General features: G+C 42.6%; 4 protein-coding genes across 5 annotated transcripts; 2 read left to right on the forward strand and 2 right to left on the reverse strand.

The window, feature by feature from the left end:
* Positions 1 to 9: 9 nt before the first annotated feature.
* On the forward strand, positions 10 to 7,041 carry LOC116845631 (alpha-tocopherol transfer protein-like). 2 transcript variants are annotated; one of them, XM_032818553.1, is made up of 7 exons: positions 10 to 475; positions 4,321 to 4,554; positions 4,841 to 5,000; positions 5,077 to 5,138; positions 5,210 to 5,403; positions 6,299 to 6,512; positions 6,623 to 7,041. In XM_032818553.1, the coding sequence occupies exons 2-7, from the start codon at positions 4,380 to 4,382 to the stop codon at positions 6,829 to 6,831; spliced, it is 1,014 nt and encodes a 337-aa protein (XP_032674444.1). In that variant the 5' UTR covers positions 10 to 475; positions 4,321 to 4,379; the 3' UTR covers positions 6,832 to 7,041. The 2 variants fall into 2 exon arrangements, with proteins under 2 accessions (XP_032674444.1, XP_032674442.1); XM_032818551.1 differs by having other exon boundaries at positions 16 to 382; positions 6,623 to 7,039.
* On the reverse strand, positions 6,948 to 11,327 carry LOC116845629 (putative serine protease K12H4.7). Its single transcript, XM_032818549.1, has 10 exons — positions 11,011 to 11,327; positions 10,360 to 10,541; positions 10,088 to 10,271; positions 9,950 to 9,998; positions 9,749 to 9,884; positions 8,372 to 8,438; positions 8,085 to 8,301; positions 7,874 to 8,006; positions 7,316 to 7,485; positions 6,948 to 7,239 (listed from the first exon to the last, which is right to left on the reverse strand). The coding sequence occupies exons 1-10, from the start codon at positions 11,203 to 11,205 to the stop codon at positions 7,130 to 7,132; spliced, it is 1,443 nt and encodes a 480-aa protein (XP_032674440.1). The 5' UTR covers positions 11,206 to 11,327; the 3' UTR covers positions 6,948 to 7,129.
* Positions 11,328 to 11,682: 355 nt separating this feature from the next.
* LOC116845628 (U2 small nuclear ribonucleoprotein auxiliary factor 35 kDa subunit-related protein 2) lies at positions 11,683 to 15,084 on the reverse strand. The gene is made up of 5 exons (XM_032818548.1): positions 14,842 to 15,084; positions 14,132 to 14,733; positions 13,467 to 13,768; positions 12,831 to 13,367; positions 11,683 to 12,729 (listed from the first exon to the last, which is right to left on the reverse strand). Exons 2-5 carry the CDS (start codon positions 14,381 to 14,383, stop codon positions 12,342 to 12,344), a joined length of 1,479 nt encoding a protein of 492 aa, XP_032674439.1. The 5' UTR covers positions 14,384 to 14,733; positions 14,842 to 15,084; the 3' UTR covers positions 11,683 to 12,341.
* An 833-nt stretch (positions 15,085 to 15,917) lies between these two features.
* Positions 15,918 to 18,753, forward strand: LOC116845630 (dnaJ homolog subfamily C member 22). Its single transcript, XM_032818550.1, has 5 exons — positions 15,918 to 16,211; positions 16,594 to 16,741; positions 17,621 to 17,985; positions 18,049 to 18,156; positions 18,312 to 18,753. The coding sequence occupies exons 1-5, from the start codon at positions 15,918 to 15,920 to the stop codon at positions 18,519 to 18,521; spliced, it is 1,125 nt and encodes a 374-aa protein (XP_032674441.1). The 3' UTR covers positions 18,522 to 18,753.
* Positions 18,754 to 19,250: the final 497 nt, after the last annotated feature.

A 19,250-nucleotide genomic window follows, 5' to 3' on the forward strand; every position in this document is an offset into this window, starting at 1 on the left:
AAGGATCGTTACGAAATTGTAGCGCATCGTTTAAACTCACATTAGCGCCTAGGTAGCTATAAAAGGACAAAGTGCGGGTAAAACAGCGCGCACTCCGCGATTTCCTGGTCAGCGAAGTTTAGAGACGGTGATTGTGACGGCGATCAAATCGCTCTTTCGGGGAGCAACGTGAAGAAGAGAGACCGAATCTGAGGTAGTGTCCTCCTTGGTATCTCGAAGGATCCGCGGGTGCACGCGAGGACACGTTCGCTCGTTCGCTGCGCGATCGGCAACGGGTAGTTGAGGAGAGGAAGGGCGCAGCTGGAAATTATAAAAGAGCGATCGAGCGGCGAGAGAGGGGCAGTCACGTCCAAGTGTGTCCACCTGAGCCACCACGAACGGGGTACGTTCACATTATCACGATATCTAGTATAGTGCTGACGAACATAGAAGCGCGTCATTTCGGACGGTTTCTGCCAAGAAACTTCCACATCGAGTAAGCATATGATTAGGATTAGTGTGTTAACTTCATTTACACATGTGCTCGCTCGATACACTTTATTTGATATATAGCTTCTTTTTCTTCTTTCTATTCAAAACTTCACTCTGCGATTTTCTTAAATCGCATAGATATTCAGTGTTAAATTAAACAAAATGATCGTTGCCTTAACGCAGAGCTATGAGTGACTTTTTTCATTGGAAATAAAGGCAAATTCGGAGACTTTAAGGAATAAGGAAAGCTTCGGGATAAGGATACTTTGTTATCTAGTTGATTTCCATTGAACTTTTCGCGATAAATGTCTTAACAGATAACTTAGCAGTTTGAATACTCAAGCATGTACAGATACGACGTTTCATCCCAGAATTTTGCTACATGAAAATTAAATTCAGATTCGCGGGGAATCTGGAGAACTTCAAGAAAAACACAGCTTCCGGAAATGCTAAGTATTCGTCTTCTATATCAGTTATATCAAGTTGTAAACAATGCGACATAATAGCTTTAACATTCATTAGGTCTTGATATTTAGTAGCCTTTATATTTGTTAACAGACTTTGGACTTTGCATCTGAAACGCATCAATAGGGAGCATTTATAAATAATATATAATTTTATTATATAACAAGCTCCCTGTTGATGCCGTTTCGGTTAAAATTTCCAAAGAAATCTTTAAAAATGTTTAGGAAGAATTGCTTTTCACTAAAGATTAATTAATTTTACTTGTATTACCTCGGCGATAAAGCAACTAGAAACATCATATATATATATATATATATATATATATATATATATATATATATATATATATATCTTTATGCGATTCTCTCTATATTCTTTCGCAAGTACGAGCAAATATAGAGCAACCTCATATGTTCCTGACAAAAAAAATTAAAGATATAAAATCTAAATAGCCAAATACTAAATTACTCCTGCTACGCCCTAAACAGTTGGCACTTTTTTACAACTGCACTTATTCGTTTCTTGCGAAATATTCATTTTCTCGTTACAAAGCGATATGGTCAGACAGACGCTAATATTTTCAAATTTACATTTGAAAATTTGCATTAATATGTCGTAGTTCATTGTAACAAGTGCAAACAATAAAAACATTTTGGCACTGTGGTCTCAGTTGTCACACCATCTGGCCCTTATCGCTAAACCGGCGCAATAGTATATCACATTGCTCTACTAGGCGCTTGAAGAACGCTTGAACTGGAAACACCAGCTATAAGTCACGCAATGATTTTACATATTTGTACATTATAATATATATTTACATATTTGTTCATTTTTCCGAGATATTTTATATAATATTTCATTCCGAGAAAACACGATTATCTCAACACAGCTTTAACACGAATATTACATTGCATATAGTTAAGAAATTTGATTGGAATCTAGTAAATATTAAAACTATTATATATCGGTTTGTTTACTTTAATTTTGTTCGCCTTTCACAATGCACAATGCACAATTTCAATGCTGAGTCAACTGTGATCAGTTTTATCACGCGATAAGCGCAGCTTCTCTTGATTCTCCGAAGAGCATGCATTTCCGAGATATCAACGTTTAATATTTCATTCACACGAATCAAACGCATCCAAATGATCTTACTTTATAAGACAAACGCACGTCATATATGATGTTCACGTCAGTGACATCCTTAGGCCATTCGGTCACGCGTCGCGGAATAATTCGCCAGGTGAACCGACGCCGTGCGAATTTCAATTCGCGCGACGATCCTCGTCCTTGTTCGTAGAGGTCGTGATTAGCAAAGGTCAGGGAATATCGTACGCTGGTGAAGAGAACAATCGTTTGTGTCGCGGGAAATTGGCGCGGGATTCGTTCGTTGTTGCCGACCACGATGATCGAATCGCACGAGAAGCAAGCTGCAACAGAGTTAACGATCGAAAGCGCCATGGCATAATCGTCGTAATACACGACGGAGCCCTTCGACGGGCCGTTTGTCCACGTAACGATTACGCGAGCGAACGAGCAAGCGTATGAGCGAGCGAGCAATGGTATCTTTAGCGCGGCGGTAGAGGTGACGTTGCGAATCGACGTGAAAACGAGAGGACGGAGATTATCATCTGACGTAACGTGGCCTCCTAATATTCTCGCACAAAAAAGCTCTTACGAGCGTAACGGCGATCGACGCCGCGGATGAAAGCTCGCGGCGGACAGTAACGCGATAAGTGGCACTTTCTACGCGGAAGAAGACGGCTCCCTTAACTAGCTCCATCATTTTGTAGTGGATGTCGTACGTATGCGTGTGTGTGTATGTATGCACGTGCATACATACACACCGATCGTGATCACATTCATCAACTCTCGCGCACAAAACTGACGTAAGACACACAACACAGCGTGATCTGTTACTCGATTAACATCATCGATTATTATTCGTTGTCTATTCGGCCGATTCACCGGCTCAGGGCTGACGCGTGTCCTACGACGCGTGTCCTACGAAGATGCGAATCGCGTACTCTCGCCAAGGCTCGCGGCTCCTTTCATTACCGTCTCCGTCCCCGCGCCAAGTCGCTCTTCGAACGCTCACGTAACCGATATTACGTGTACAGTCGAATTTTTGTTCCAGCCCCAGCTCGTAATATTGTAATGCTTGCGCAACTTACGGCTGCCTACGCATTCTGGTAGGCAGCGCGGTCGCGCGGGCGATGTCGGAGAACTGGCAGAAAGTCGGAGGAAAGATACTGTAAATCTTTCTACGGTAATAGGTCTATTACCGTGAAGCGCGAAACGGTTACGTTCAACGGATGTATTTGTCGTTGCGGTTTTCGCGGGGTAATAATTATCGTTGGCGATTTCTCAACGGCGCCTCGACTCGCTTTTCCCGCTTTATTAGCCGTGTGAGACTCGAGTATCGTGCGTAGATGAGAGAAATGCACTCGTATCGTGATTGCGATAGCGTGCGCACGCACATAAACGAACGAAACGCTAACGTAACGTAATACAAACGTGAGATGATAACAGCACCTTCTCTCTCTCGCAGCAACCGCCGGTGGCTTGTTTCGGCGAACAAAGATGGGTGAACAACCTATCCGCATTGCATAATCGGAGAAAGCGATTGCGAAACGGGTTGGTGACGGGCATATATATACAGAGGAAAAGAGAGGGAGGGAGGGAGAGAAACAGAGAAAAAAAAGAGAGAGACTCCCCTGAATCATGTACGTGGTGCGATGGTAGAATGTTCGCTGTTTCCCGACCATTACTAATCGTTATGTCACGAACTGACGAAACAGCCGAGAATTCCCGCGCGATCTCAGCAGACGGCGTAACTTCTCGTTGTGCTCCTTTCTTCCGTGAAAAGAAAAAGGATCACACGTTTTTCCCGACACTTTCATGGACGCGCGTGCGACTTCGAACTGGGTCAGCCGGTCATACGACGGCGTGATGATATCACCTGGTTGTCCCGGAAGAAAGTGAAAACGCGTCGTATATGTGTAATCGCAATGGCGACTTTCGGGAGACTGATGAGCGCGACACAAAGAGATGAATATGTTCGATGCGCAGATCAGTACGAGATACCATTATTATTCTGGTAGAAGTGGTTTACGTACCCAAAGAATGGGAAACTTTGCAGATTAGCAATGGACAGCGTTAGTATCGTTGTATGTCCAAAATTTCTTCCAATTATTTCTGCCAAATAAAGCCAGAATATTTCCTATCTTTTGGAATTGTTTCTTCCTTTGTATTTTATTTTCTGGAGGTACAGTCGTCATTATTTATTTGGAAGATACAACATTATATACGAGGTCCCTTTGAAAATATCCTCGGTGTTGCTCAAACTACTGAAGACTAAACGTCACGTCACAACGTTTCCAGATCTCTGTAGGTCCAAGTAAGTCAACACACATCTTTCGGACGAGCACCAAGCCGCGAAAATGGGAGCAGTCGAGTGGGTAGTCGATGAGGATAAGTACGAATGCAAACTCTCGAAGGAGACTCAGAAAATAGCGAAGGACGAGCTGAGGGAGGACAAGAACGCCAGGGACCAGGCTCTTGAGCAGATGCGCAATTGGATAAAATTGAATCCTCGTATTCAAAACTGCCGTCTCGGTGAGATTGTAACGTCGAGTAGCGATCGACGCGAATGCACTAGCGCAAAGGTCACCTTACATCACTCACACGAAAAGGGAAATGCGAAGGCATGAATTTCGCTACCAACATTTAAATTCATCTAGTTGTTTTAAGAAATCCTCACCCCATAGCTTTAAATCATAATTATTTTATAGTCTTCTAAAAAACTTGACAGAATTATTCCGTAGTGAAACTTCTAACAAGTCGATTCTACGATCTTACGTGTCGATCAGACACACGCCATTAATATGTCATCTCTCGTCAGATGGACGATTCTTACTAAAATTCTTGCGATGCAAAAAATTCAATGTGCCGATGGCACAGGAAGCTATGGAGAGATACCTCCTGCTCCGCCAGGTGTATCATCCGGCTTTCAACAACCTGGACATCACGGAACCGAATATGGATGATTTATTGTCACTGGGGTGAATATTCGTCGCTAGAGTGAATAAAATGAGACTAGCGTGTTTTGTATTGTTCGCCATATTGTCTATCTTTCAGATACCTCTTCGCCGCACCCGGCCGTGACGCGAAAGGCCGTCGCGTGATAATCGCTAGACCAGGTATGTGTTAGTGTATGGGACGTTGAGTGTTATAAGTTAGATCTAATTGCGCATCTGTCTCTTCACCCAAGGCGTATTCGACCCGCACAAATACACAAACGCGGACATGTGCAAGATTCACGGCATCACTTATGAGACGCTGATGGAGGACGAAGAGAGCCAAGTGCGTGGCTTCGTACACTTCGGCGACGGTGCCGGCGTCGGTTTCCCGCATCTGACGCTTTTCACTCCAAAGGAGGCCGTGCGCATCGTGAAGAATGGCGAGGTACAACCGAACTCCGCTCATGAATGCGCTTTTTCAGCTGATTTGTTGCGTGATTTCTTTTTGCACGATACTTGTATAGTAAAGTTTATAAAATTATCCGCATCCAATGAAAGAGCATAAAAACGAAGTTGTTTTACCATCTTCAAAAACTCTCGTTGACGTGTCCAGTCGTGTTTAATTCGAGTTATCATGTCGAAATATGCGAAGAATTAAGTTGAACGGTACAGATAAGAAAATATACACGAAGAAAATATTGTGGTAAAAATTACGTTAGAATTGCAATTCATTTTACAATATCTTTTTTTTTTTTGTAAAAATGAACTACACTGACTATATTGTAGTGTAAATTATTATAGAAATAATAAATTTGGCTACCGATCTACCGAATATACGATATAAAACCATGCAAGTAATTACAATAATTTTGTAGTAATCACATAAAATTTTTTCAACGAACATGTAGTGATTTCAGTCAACATTTTTGTATTTGTTCAAAATCATAGAATTTTGTTGCAATTTTTACTACATTTTCTCCGTGTATATCTTGGTTGCAAGTGTCATTATTCGTCTCGTTGGATCCCCAAACTTGATTGATCCACCAGCGAAAGCGTTCTCTCGTGTTCGTCATCGAACCGTAGTTGGTCCATCGCACGTCTGGATCAAGGACGACGGGCACATAACGAAATTTCACCGCGGTACACTCGAATCGCCGACGATTAGGTGTGTAACGTATGCCGAAACCGGTTCTTTCGGTCTCGATTCACCTCACGAGGAAATTAGATTGCTTGCTGTAACTCCCGTTGTTCGATCTTTACGAGTTATATAAAGTAAAAAAAGAAGAGGCGCGAAGAAAATCGATGATTGGAACAGCTGATGAATCCCGGATTTCTTTTAGCGCACCTTGCCGATGCGGCACAAAGAAGTGCACGGGATTAACGCGCACCCCTCCCTGAAGTTTGCCATGGATTTCGGGATGTCGCTCATCTCCGACAAGATCAAGAGCCGCATCAAGGTGTATACGAGCCTCGAGGACGCCATAAATAGCAAGATGGACGTCAGCATGTTACCGAAGGAGTACGGCGGCACGATTCCCATGAAGGAGATGATCGGTAATTAAGGCTTTCTACTTTGCGCCTTCGATTATCAAAAAAGTTGGCGAAAAAGAAAGTTTTCTCGTCGTTCCACCTGCAGAAAATAATAAACCGTGCTTCTGATGTAGAACTGTGGCGGAAAGAGCTGATGGCGATGAGGCCCACGTTACTGAACAACGACAGGATGAAGGTCTGTCTCGAAATGTACTCGGAGAAGGCGCGAGAGGGCGCGGTCTCGGCCTTGAAGCAAGGATTCGGCTGCTCCACAGTGGGTTCCAGCAGCGAATCCACGATGTACGGCATCGCTGGGTCTTTCCGGAAGCTCGAGGTCGATTAATATTCTTTCGTTTCATGGTCTATCTAGAAGGATAAGTCGGCGGGGCTGCGATCGATATCGCACATGACAGATGGTTGGACGAAATGTCGCGGGTTTTTTAGGTTACACAGCATTGGTATCAAGTGGACATAATATTATTTTTATATTATGTAGCTACTATGATTAGGTTCATTGTGGCACACATACAAGTATCTCAAGTATTGTACATATCTTTTGTAAACATATCACAATTCATGCATTGGAAAGAAACGGAAAACTCGTTACTCGTCGTCCTTGTCCCAAAAATCGTCAACTTTCTTCACGAGGAGAGCCATTTGCCGATTATCTCGCGGATCTTTATTCTAGTTTTCTTCAAGTCCTCCGCGTCCGTGGCTGTGTCGCTATAGAGATCGCGGCAATGCGAAGACCCTGAATATAAAACATGTATGCATCGTCATTTTGCATTGTAGAGCAAACGCGGAGTTCGACTATCTCGTTTGGTTACCGTTGATGAGAATAGCAGGTGAATAAGTGTTAAGATCCTCCAGAACCGATAGAGCATGCCACGGATCGATATCTCCGTTCGTGAAGATTACGTTCGTTAAATCCGGCTGCTGCCCTCCGTACATTATGTTTGTCCTCTTAACTCGCGAATCCAGCAACTTTGCGTTGTAGCTAGAATCAAAGGATTGGCTCTTCTGTTTTAGCTGTGAGTAGCTCGACATCACGTTCAACAATTATTTGACATTTATCAGAAAACTTGTTGTTAGAGAGAAGTTGTAAGAAATAATGTCATATATTCGAAAATACACGATTTCTGTAAAGTACGAAAACGAAAATGGTAGGCGTGAAGTGTTGAGCAAACGCGTCTTAAAAATTTTACTAGTTTGCTTTTCTAAAACTTTTTAACTCTCAGTATATCATCATAACATTAATTAAATTAAAGGGAGAATAAAAGTTATGAGCTATTAGTCGTTATGAATGATCAGAACCGCTCAAAGGAAGAACTCAAAAGTGGGGTTCAATGGACCTTGACGGTACACCGAGGCTTAATTACACTCACTAATCGCCATATAGATCGATACATATATCAGTGAAGTAATTCAGCGGGAAAAGCGTTCCGAAGATTGACTTATCCGAGTTGGTTGTCTGATAGTAGCCATACTCTGTGCAGGTCTGATAATACCACTGTCTCACTGCAAACATTACAGAGTTACGTGAAACTCCGTATCGCGACTTCGTTTGTTTCATTAGGCAAACGAGATCGAACTCACTGACAGACATTGCCGCTGGCGCATCCCACGAGATCTCGCGATATGTCTTTATGAAATTCTCGTAATTCATATTGAGACAGTTGTCCGAGTCCACGATGAGACGCGCGAGTCTCTGCAGAGGGCTGCCGAGATGCGCCGCCGTCATGTTGGCGCACAACGCTGCGATCTTCGTGCGACCATTCTCAACTTTATCGTACTGGACGACCTCAGCGAACACCTGATCGTGGTGAATGGTCGAATAGTCAAGTAAACGCGAAACGGTGTTATCGATAACGATATGTACGTACCTCTGCTAGCGAATTCATCAGGTAACCGAGGTCACTGGGAGACTTCACATCCGGCACTTGGCACAAGCTGAAGTCAATATTCATCGCGGGATAATTAATTAGAACTGATCTCACCTACTTCTCTTCTATTTGTTTTATCGCGAAAGAAAGAAAAAATCGCGAGAAGATTGTTTATAGCTTGAAAAATCGGTTAGATGCGCATTGATAGTCGTGGCCGTAACTTTTCTTACGTGAGACATTCAAATCCGAATATTCCGCGAGACAAGTTCTAACAATGACGACTATATACAAGGTGAGCCATTTTAATCGACGGATCCAAATTGCTCCTAAAATACGCTAGCTACAAAAAAATGGTTAAGACAAGAATTGTAGAGGATAACGGGGGTGATTTTACCGTGCTAATAATTTTGACCTTCAGATCGATTTTCAAAGTCATTCGAAAGTCAAAGTCATTTTTTTAAATTAGAACCCCTATTTTTGACACCGGATTCGAAAAGAGCAGAAAATTTTACGTTAAAAATGATATTTAGATTTCTTTTTCTGAGTCCAAGAAGGTCAAATCAAGAACTTGGAAGATGTTAATTCAATACTTTTAGCGTTACCCGGAAACAAAGACGTAGTAAGTTCTGTTTCCTTTGGGGTGCTTGATTATCGTGAGTCCCCTTGCCTCTCACCATAACTGCAATTTATCATAATTACCCACGGAGTAACTGTTCAAAGTTGCCTCCGTTTGCTTCAAGGCACTAATTTAAACGTCGTTCAAAATTTCTCACTGTTGAAAGCAAAGTATCTTTAGGAATGGCTGCGCAAGCTCTACGAATTCGTTCCATCATATCTTCCTTTGTTGTAGTCCGTTGAGCAAAAACAACATCTTTATAATTATGATAAATTGCAGTTATGGTAAGAGGCAAGGGAACTCACAATAATTAAGCATCCCAGATGTGAGAAGCAAGGGGACTCACGATAATCAAGCACCCCAAAGGAAACAGAACTTACTACGTCCAACTATCGTTGTTTCCGGGTAACGCTAAAAGTATTGAATTAACATCTTCCAAGTTCTTGATTTGACCTTCTTGGACTCAGAGAAAAAATCTAAATATAATTTTTAACGTAAAATTTTCTGCTCTTTTCGAATCCGGTGTCAAAAATAGGGGTTCTAATTTTTAAAAATAACTTTGACCTTCGAATGACCTTGAAAATCGATCTGAAGGTCAAAATTATTAGCACGGTAAAATGACCCCCGTTGTCCTCTACAATTCTTGTCTTAACCATTTTTTTGTAGCTGGCGTATTTTAGGAGCAATTTGGATCCGTCGATTAAAATGGCTCACCCTGTATATGACGAATATTGATTTATAAGTACACATTATTGCCTTACTTGAAGTAAACTTTAAGCTTCTCAGGACCGCCTTGCGCATCCAACAGTTCTTCTACCGACTCGAACGCGCTCTTGACATCCGTCACGCATTGCTTGCTGTGTTTGCCCAGTGATCTCGTCACGACTTCGTAATATTCTGAGGGGAAGAAAGCGATTAGCGACATTCACGAGAAATTCGTTCAATTAATTGAAAGTAGTTACCGTAGAAATCGGTTTTTGCGTAAACCGGCGCGCTGCTAGCTAAGGCACCCTTGAAACATTTTTTTTCTTTAATATTTAAACACTTCTTGAGATTTGAGTTCTCAAGAAATACAAATGCATCAAGATGACAAAAGGTACCTGAATAAGATGAGGGTACTTGAGACGTGCCCACGCTGCCATATTGCCAGCATAAGAACCACCAAACACTATCACAGGGCTGCTCTCCAGATTTTTCTCCCTCTTCTTCGTTTCGATAAAATATGCGAGATCGGCGAGCGCTTGATCGACGCTTAGGTATTGCAGGCTGTCCGGGCTGATATTCCTAAATTCGTTTCGTGCGGGATCGATTTTGAAAACGTGACTTTGCATTTACATATATATTATGCAAAAACTATGGACTACTTGTATACTTTGTCGGTCTACTCTTCCCGTAAAAGCGATGCTCTGTGTAATACATCGTGCCACCGTGAGCAGACGCGATCTCGTGCATCAATCCTCCCAGCAAGAATCCGGTTGATATTTCCCATTCCCCGCCGATCATGATCAGGATAGGTCCGTTTGCTTTCAGCAACTCGGAGTTCTCGTAGTAACGCTGCGGAGTAATCGATGAATGTTACTTCGCGAGTTTAGGAGTTCCCTTCAGATAAAACAAAAGTATTCTCTCAATTTCTTCGAATAAAATGTCATTCAGAAAATAGAGTGACACACAATCGAATCGCTCGAGTGATATTTCACTTATACACGGAAAGAATATTATGTTTTTACTAGTGCAGGGAAATTTCATCTGTGAATTCTTCATTCTGAACTGCCGAGTAAATATTTTTATTCGAAATTGAAGAGTGAATCTAATCTCCACTGCCACTGAAACAATATTATTTCAGTCGTTTAAGATATTCATTTGTACTAATTAAGAGTCTATTTTGAATTTTTAAGTTTGAATTATATATATATAAATATTCACACTTGCAATTTCAAATGACAGTATTTCCATTTCGAGTGAATTTTCACTTGTTTTGCGATTTCACTTAAACAAATTTAGAGAATAGTTTTGCAATAATTACCATTGACCAGGTGCGATTGTCACGGGGGTTGAAGTGATCGAGCGGTTGAACAATCCAATCCTCGATTACTTTCTCTGTGTAAGATCCTATCGGCTCCGGCTCTTCCAAACCGCGGAAGGTGAATCCGTGAAAACCCACCCCACTCGCGAGAGGGTGGACCGAACACAAGACGAGCAGCACGTTGAACACAATCATGACGAGTTGTCGAGAGGACGAATAGTTGTGACTTTATTTCCTGATTGCAGAGCGAAGAGTAGTCGTTTGTCTTTTAAAGCGCGCTCAATACACTTTACTTAAAATGCGACCGATTGATATTTACCATCTCTCTTTTTGAGTGGTGATAATCACCGATATGATATCTCGAATCACGCGATAACGCTCCTTTCGGCGTTTGTATTGCATTTTTGTAAACTCAATTAAACGACCGCGATTGAAGAAAGAGTTGCAATAAGTAACAATCTGAAGATCGTCCATCAAGACGGTATCGCTCGACAAGCATGCGGATGTGAGTGTTTATCGCGTGATAAAACCATGAAATCACAACGACATGAATTCACGCTAAATACCTTTTGTAATCAATTATACTTTATCTATCGCCGTTGCGACATCTCGGATGATGGATTCGATTCATGAGAGACAAAATGGGACTACAATTCGCACACACCGTTTTCTTTTCTATACTGCTTTATTCTTTATTTATTTGTACATTTAACATGAAATGCTATCTTACACTTGCATAAAACTCAGTAACAGTCTTTGTCAGAGTTTGTCAGAGTTGCTATACAAAGGATCTCGCGTTGCGAGAATATATTTCGACACTGTACAGCGAAGAAAAACTCGGGAGTATACGAAAAATATTATATTTATGTAAGTTTTTATTCTACATATAGAATATAAAAATTCTCTATATTCTATATGTAGAATATAAAATATTATATATATATATATATATAGAATATAAAATATGTAGAATATAAAAAATCTACATACTTTATATATATTTATTATACAGGATGTCTGACGATGTAAAGCTTTCGTGTATATGTAGGTCAAACTGAACAAAAAAGTTCTCTATCATTTTACACAAACATTTTAAATAATCACATAGATTTTTGAGTTATTAATTAAAGAGAATTGACCAATAATCGTACGCGACCATTTTCGAATCTTCTTTAGTCAAGAACTCAAAAATCTATGATTATTTGCAAAATGGTAGAGGACTTTTTTTTCAATTTGACCTAATCTATACGTGTACGGGAGTTGTATATGTATCGTCAGACAGTTTGTGTACAGAAAGAATATATTCGCGCGACCTTTGGGTCTTGTCATATTTAACGTTTTCGTCTCCCCTCTTTGTAACCATTTTCGTCGTCATTTTTACTTTTAGATTTCTTCTTACGCCTTTTCGAGGAGCGACCATCCGACGCGCTATCCTCCTCGTCGTCGTGACTTTTCTTGCGACTCGTCGAATAATAGTGTTCCTGGGGCGATCTCGAGCGCCGCAAACTGTTCGAGTTCCTCGTGCTGGATCTCTCGCTTCGCTTGTGTCTTCCGTCGCGAGAACTTCTCCGCGATCGTTCCTTCTCTGTGGAATGGCAGCGTTTATTCTTCGTGTCTTTCGACCGTGCCTCTAACTCGATCTCAGGAGATTCGGACCACCTCCAGTCGCGATCTTCTTCGCCGTTATCTCGAACGGATTCCTCCCACCTGGACTTACTCCTGTCGAAGAAACAAGATTCTTATAAATAACAATCTGTTTGAAATTCATTTCGTTACATTGTATTCGCGTGAACTTCCCGATAGATAGCAAGTCAACTGACCTGTGTTCGCTTCTTTTGCTGTTATTCGACATTTGGGGAGTGCCTTTCACGTGTCTGAAAAGGATGTCCTTATTGCCGTATTTGTCTCGTGGGTTTCGGTAGGTGTGCAGGAAATTGCAAGCCGTGCCTTTCGGACACTTTGTCATTCCGCAGATAGCGCTTCTCCAGGACGTCAGGTTGGCGAACTCGCACCTCAGCTGTTTGCCAGCGTACCAACGTCCGTTCAGCTTTCTCCAGGCTCTGGTAGCCTCACGCTCCGTCTGGTATTCGACATATAGATTGCCGCGCAAGTGCGCCTCAGTGTTACAGCAACACCTGAGCACGTTGATCCTTCCGTACGACTCCAACTCGGTTATTACATCTTCGTAGAACTCGCGGAAGTGTTGCCATGTCTCTGACGCCTCGTACTCGAGCGTCACATCGGTGTCATATTCCGCACAGTTTTTCTCGAGGGAAAAGTGCGAATAAAATCCGGGGATCAGGATCACCTTGCTCAGGAAGACGGTGCGGTGATTTTTCGAACACTTATCTCCATACCTGAAAGAGAAAAGAATCAGACAACAATTGAGTTGTGATTTTCACTCAATCAAATCGAATGAAATGAATCACAATATGAATATCATTCGGTGGACTAACCGGCAAGCACCAGTCTTCATAAAGAACGGGCAGAGATCTTTCCCAGGTTGAGTCTCTCTGACTTCTCGCAGAGCCTCGGGCGTTTTCGCTCCGTTGTCGACGTAATCTTCGATATCCTTTAGCAACTGCTCTCGTTTCTGCAGTTGTTCCTTTCGCTTGCGCCTCCTCTCCTCTTCTTTCTTCCGGAACTCCTCGTTCTTCGCCTCGAGTTCCTCGTGGATTTTCATCTGCTGCTTTTGCTGCTCTCGCATCTCCTGCTCCTTCTTTTGTTGAAGGACTTCCCACTCCTTTTGCGCTCGTGCCTGCAAAATCGAAAGACGACGATTAGGGTTATGCACATTGGAACAACTTTCTTTAAATTTGCAACTGAGAACACGAATATCGATATAATACAGGTTTCGTATTTTGCATTATTTTTCCATTTGTATGGAATTGCAAATATTTATACAGAGTGAAAGTAAAAATATCAATAAAAGTCATATTATATAAAAATTTAATAAAACAATTTTTATTTACGAAATTATTTTTTGTTTTTTATACAAATTCATTTGTATTTTTACTTTCGCTCTACATAAACATTTATTTACATAATTCTATACAAATAAATAGGAAAATATTTAATATTGTCTATCTTTAATATTGTGTATCTTGAAACGTGTATTTACCTCTTCCTCCAACCATTTTCTCTCGCGCTCTTGCTGCTCCCGCCTCTCGATTTCCATTTCCAACTTCTCCTTCTCTTCGAGCGACTTCAAATAGTCCGCGTCGCGTTCGAGTGCTGCGCTCTGCTGTTCTTCTTCGGTGTCACGTCGTCGGGCGACTTCACGTCGCAGACGTCTGCGACGCTCCCTTTTCGCGATGCGACGCCATTCTTTATGACTGAGCTCACAACTTTTGGTCTCACAACTTTTCTCCATCCTCGCGCATCCTCGGGAACATCAGCGGGCGTGCACAGCGACGAAACACTCGTGAACAATCACGTGGAAACGGACAGACGACCGACCGTCAGCGTAGTACTCGTGGTACAACACGTGTCTGACGCCATATTGATCTCGGGGCAGCTCTGAACGACAGGTCGAGACGCTGAGAGGTCTCAATCGCCAATCGTCAGGGAATCATGAAACGGAACAATAACGACTCTGCGAATTGCGCGGAGTATTACTTGTGATGTGTATGTTTATCGTGACGTCGTGTCCCTCTGAAATCTCATATCGATTTTCCATTGGTAAAGTCTTGCCCTTTCCTCAATTTCGATTGATGAGGTGTCCTATAATGCGTATTATCACATGTTACCGAATATTAATGCCATAGGATATTAGTAATATTATGTATTACTCGTATTTTATTGAATATTAAATCATTAAATAATTCTTACCTTCCTGTGATACAAGTCAACATTCACAAGTAATACGTTCGCGACTTTGCCGACAGATGGTGCGGTGATGACCGTTCTTGAAATGGGTTCACCGCGAAGAGAGTCCGCGTAATCCAAATGAATTCATTCACAAAACTCAAGTTTACTGACACACGGCGGAAGATCCGGTCGTGCCAATAGTAGTCATGACTTTTAGGAATATGTACTATTTCGAGTCCGCTTAGTATCTTGCAAAAATAGTACATCTTGGCGCATTTATTCGTGAAGGTCATCGGAAAAGAGCTGTAAAAAGAGATAAATGCTCGACTTTAACATTTTGAAGTTTACATACGCTACACGAGCATTAACTTCCTTTCGCCAAATATGTAAAGTCGCAAGAATGAAGATGATCTATCTTTGTTAATTAATTAATGAGAGGGAGAGGCTGATATGAGTCATACGCTGATGTATCCCCAAGTTAGAACGTTTCGTCATCGTTGCTTTTGGTATTGTAGAAAGGAGTCGCACGTTACTGAAGACGAATTGAAATGTTTGACGTAATATGTAACAAAACCAATTGAACGACAAACGTTATGTCTCAAGTTCTGCGATTTTTATCACTCTTTTCGCTACTTCGTAACGAATCGAATTTAACGAGTCAATATCAAAGCTGCGCTTATATAGCTTTGCTTGGTGACGTCCGCCGGGCTTTGTTACCCAGTTTCCTTATTAAGGACAAGCGTGCACCTGCTCGTTACGCTCCTGAACCGTACCGTTATACCTGCCTGCCGGAGCGTTGAACCGCGTTTAACCGGTGCAGTAGAATCACAACCGTCAGGCCAACGCGACAGACTTGACCCGACAGAACACACTTCAGCGTGAAAAAACGACGCACAGCCGAATCGAAGGGCTCTCGTCTGTGAAAAATGTGCGGGTAAAACGACACTACCGTGTCTTCCTCGTGCGTGCGCAATTCCGCAAAACATCTCGCGAAAACACGGAAGCAAAAAACGTCGCGATCGTCGCGACGTAATATCACTCTTCGACGTTGAGTCGAAAATGAACAGTACGTGACTGGTGGTCTCGGCAAACGAAATATGGAGAGAACGAAGGAGAAGAACAACGTGTTGGTGGTGGAGGCTCGCGAGCCTGGCAGCAAAAAGTCCAAGCTCTACGCGTACCTGCTATGGCTGTTCGGCGGGCTCTTCGGGGCCCACCACGTGTACCTCGGCAGGGACGATCAAGCTTTTGTATACATGAGCACATTCGGCGGTTACCTCGGCATAGGTTGGCTCCGAGATATTTACGCGATACCGTCATACGTGGCAGACGCGAACGACAACCCAGCGTTCATCGAGGATTTCAAACGAAAAGTCCGCGCTAATCGCAAGGTAAAAAAACATACTCGGCGCGAAGTTTAGAATCGTCACGTGCCGCCGAGGAATACGTCACGCGAATGTGTTTCGCTGATCTTAAGATCCTTGTTGACATCTTCGTAATTACGACTTTTCCGCGTACCATATATCGTTGATCGTGTGTTCGAGGAACCAATAACGTTTCTGTAACAGTAATTGTATAAATATTAATGTTCGAAGCGTTATGTAACATTCACGGCGAGCGTCTTTGTGACAAAGATGTTTAAGAAACCAGTCCAGGTGCACTGCTGACATTTTTTCGCGGGTAACGTGGCAGCAATGTGGAATGTTAGCCAGAACGGTTGACATGTCGAAATATGATATTGATCGATGACAAAAGTGAATTTGCTGATTGCAGCCGCCGTTTTCCGCGGCGCGATTCGTGGCGGAAACTTCCGTCAGCTACTTGTGGGCCGAGCTGTTCAGGAGCGCGATCCCGCAGGATGAGGTGTTTGGCATTAATTTCAGGCATCTAGTGATCCTAACGCCCGCCGTGATCGCGTTAGGTAAGAGTCGCCAGCTGGAAGAGTTGGAAATGCATCGTTTATCAATAGCGTCGTATTTTCTTATCGCATGCTCGTTACCGCATGCAGATTATCTTTGTTGTACATTATATTTTCCCCGACGATAAGCTTCTAAGGCCACGACGTCGGTCAGAAGTATACGGCTGTTACTCATAATGAGCGTAGAAAAATAAAAATCAAACTATCACTCGCTACTTTGCACGGATTTTATCGTGCCAGGTGTTACGAGAGCTCATTTTTCATTTTAATGAATTTTTTTCTTATCAAACCAAAGTAAAAGAAAATTTTTAGATTAAACATTTCAAACAAGCTAAGAATGATCGGCTAGCAACTAGCCCTTCGCTAGTTATTGGAATATAATTTATAACGGTAATAAAACGAACAGCAAGATAATAAAGTCGTTCGACGCTACATAACGTACGTAACGTACAATAGGTTGCAAAACGACTTAGGCAGGATGAAGTTGGGAGCTCATCGAATTGTTAAAATTGAGAATCATTACTGTGTTTTGGGATTTACATACATCATTAATAAGTAGTTTAAAAATTTTCATAAATATCTAAACAATTTTGTCCATTAAAATATAGATAAATATATATACACGAGAAAAGGTCGATTCTTGTCACTGATTTTTCATTTGGTTTTGTTTCGTCTGTTACACGAACATTCTTTTTGTGCAAGTAGATAGATACCTTTATTATCGTTTAAAGCATCTCCTCAAAGGACATTCTTTTTACCATTAAGAAGATGTTAGAAGATGTTATGAAGTAGTTATTAAAGTATCAATGAGAACAGCATCAATAAACGTAACAGATCGATAGAGGATGCATTTTTTATGAACTTATCATTTGCTTTCGCAAGGCGTTTGGCTGGTCGGCAACATTGGCCGAGAGCAAGGTTCGATATGGATACCACTCGTCACCGCTTATCTGCCCTATCCGACGTTGTATTATATCGGCGACGATACCTTGTGGGTTTTCCTCATGGTGATCACCTCGAGCCTCAGCTTCGACACCTTTAGCAAGCAGTGGCGGCTGAAACCGAGAAAGAAAAAGAGCCTCGTACGTAGGACGGCGTATCTAGGCTCAGCGCTCATGCTCTATTTCTGCGTGATGGGAAGCTACTTGTACTTCAACGCGGTCGTCACGGACAGCGAAGGCGAGGAGATCAAGCTGTCGGAAGCGGTGCAGCATTTCCTCACCTCGCCCATTTGGCTGGATCTCAAGGTGGGTCCACGATGACGTTTGCCTTTATGTTACATGAACATTCTCATTATGTGTTCATCGCAGGTGAGCCTGGAGGCCATGTGGAACCAGGCGAAGCACGACGGATTTTGGGCCACGTGGGCGCACCTGGTGGATCTCACGGATCCTCGTGGCGAAATAAACGCTTACAAGGTCGGTCAAAACGTCGCTCGCATTAAACTCGCGAATTCCGTTAATTACCAAATAATTTTTATGAGATAATTCTTACCAAGATATTCGTCGTTACCTGGACTAACCCCAAGTAACTGACTCGACATACAATTAGATTGACGTTTAACCATCTGCAGATACTTGACCTTCCACAAACCGCGACGCAGACCGAAGTCACGGCGCAATGGAGAAGACTCTCCAGAGACAATCACCCGGACAAAGTTAAGGGCACGGAGGTGGAGAGGCGTCAGGCTCAGGAGAAATTCATGGAAATTCAACAGGCATATGAGATCTTGTCGCGAGCCAAGAATCGCAGGCAACGTCGGAACCGTCGTTCCGAAGAATGAATCGCGTGTAGTACTTCGACATTTGGACATTGGCTGCTCCTTCGAATGTCGAACAAAATGAAACACGTACAAAATGACGCACACTGCTCAGTGTTGCAGAGATAGAATTAAGCCAATGAAAGTAACAGAGGGGGCCGATTGATCAAGAAGACATTTATTTAAACAACCATCTCTGACAATAACTGCATCGATATAAAATCTTGTACGTAAAACGTGTGTTATATAAGTTAGAGGGAGACTCGCGAGGCGCGCAAAAGCTCGCAAGCTCGCTCGCTCGTCTCTGAAACCCTTCAACTCTTCGGTAAGGTCCGGAGGCGCGTTCTCCGACAAAAGACGCCCATAATTCTATTCGGCGGGATCGTGAACAGGGAATCCTCTCGGTGGATTTTCCAGCACCACCGCCGATCGCGTCGTGCCGTTTCGCCACGTCTCGCGATCCATTAGGAGTCTAAACTAAAAATAAGATCCGACCGTCCCGAAACTGTTTACGCTTTCGGCGGCCGCCACAGGTTTACACCGAAAACAATCTTGAGTAGCGGCCGTAAGCATGACTCGGCACTTCGGCCATCCGCCGACTGGATGATGCTGATTTATCGGAGGCGATCGGTTTCTCCCCGAAGGTCTTCTCTTTGATCTCCGCGTACGTCCTTCGAGACAGGGAGGAGAGAGGAAAATGCATCGACTAATATTTCTCGACGAGGTGAAAACGGAAAAGAAAAAGAGAAGGAG

Source organism: Odontomachus brunneus, unplaced genomic scaffold, assembly GCF_010583005.1.
Source record: "Odontomachus brunneus isolate Ranch 3 - 2012 unplaced genomic scaffold, Obru_v1 Obru_scaffold_054, whole genome shotgun sequence".
In the NCBI taxonomy this organism is placed as follows: domain Eukaryota; kingdom Metazoa; phylum Arthropoda; class Insecta; order Hymenoptera; family Formicidae; genus Odontomachus; species Odontomachus brunneus.

Coding starts and splice junctions, on each gene's coding strand:
- LOC116845631 (XM_032818553.1), top strand. CDS start 4,380: ATGGGAGCAGTCGAGTGGGTAGTCGATGAGGATAAGTACGAATGCAAA. Junction 4,555..4,840: donor TATTCAAAACTGCCGTCTCG/GTGAGATTGTAA, acceptor ATCTCTCGTCAG/ATGGACGATTCTTACTAAAA. Junction 5,404..6,298: donor GCATCGTGAAGAATGGCGAG/GTACAACCGAAC, acceptor GATTTCTTTTAG/CGCACCTTGCCGATGCGGCA.
- LOC116845629 (XM_032818549.1), bottom strand. CDS start 11,205: ATGATTGTGTTCAACGTGCTGCTCGTCTTGTGTTCGGTCCACCCTCTC. Junction 8,302..8,371: donor TGATGAATTCGCTAGCAGAG/GTACGTACATAT, acceptor CACCACGATCAG/GTGTTCGCTGAGGTCGTCCA. Junction 7,240..7,315: donor ACCTGCTATTCTCATCAACG/GTAACCAAACGA, acceptor TTTTATATTCAG/GGTCTTCGCATTGCCGCGAT.
- LOC116845628 (XM_032818548.1), bottom strand. CDS start 14,383: ATGGAGAAAAGTTGTGAGACCAAAAGTTGTGAGCTCAGTCATAAAGAA. Junction 13,368..13,466: donor ATGAAGACTGGTGCTTGCCG/GTTAGTCCACCG, acceptor TTTCTCTTTCAG/GTATGGAGATAAGTGTTCGA. Junction 12,730..12,830: donor AGCAAAAGAAGCGAACACAG/GTCAGTTGACTT, acceptor TTTCTTCGACAG/GAGTAAGTCCAGGTGGGAGG.
- LOC116845630 (XM_032818550.1), top strand. CDS start 15,918: ATGGAGAGAACGAAGGAGAAGAACAACGTGTTGGTGGTGGAGGCTCGC. Junction 16,212..16,593: donor AAGTCCGCGCTAATCGCAAG/GTAAAAAAACAT, acceptor TGCTGATTGCAG/CCGCCGTTTTCCGCGGCGCG. Junction 18,157..18,311: donor GCGAAATAAACGCTTACAAG/GTCGGTCAAAAC, acceptor AACCATCTGCAG/ATACTTGACCTTCCACAAAC.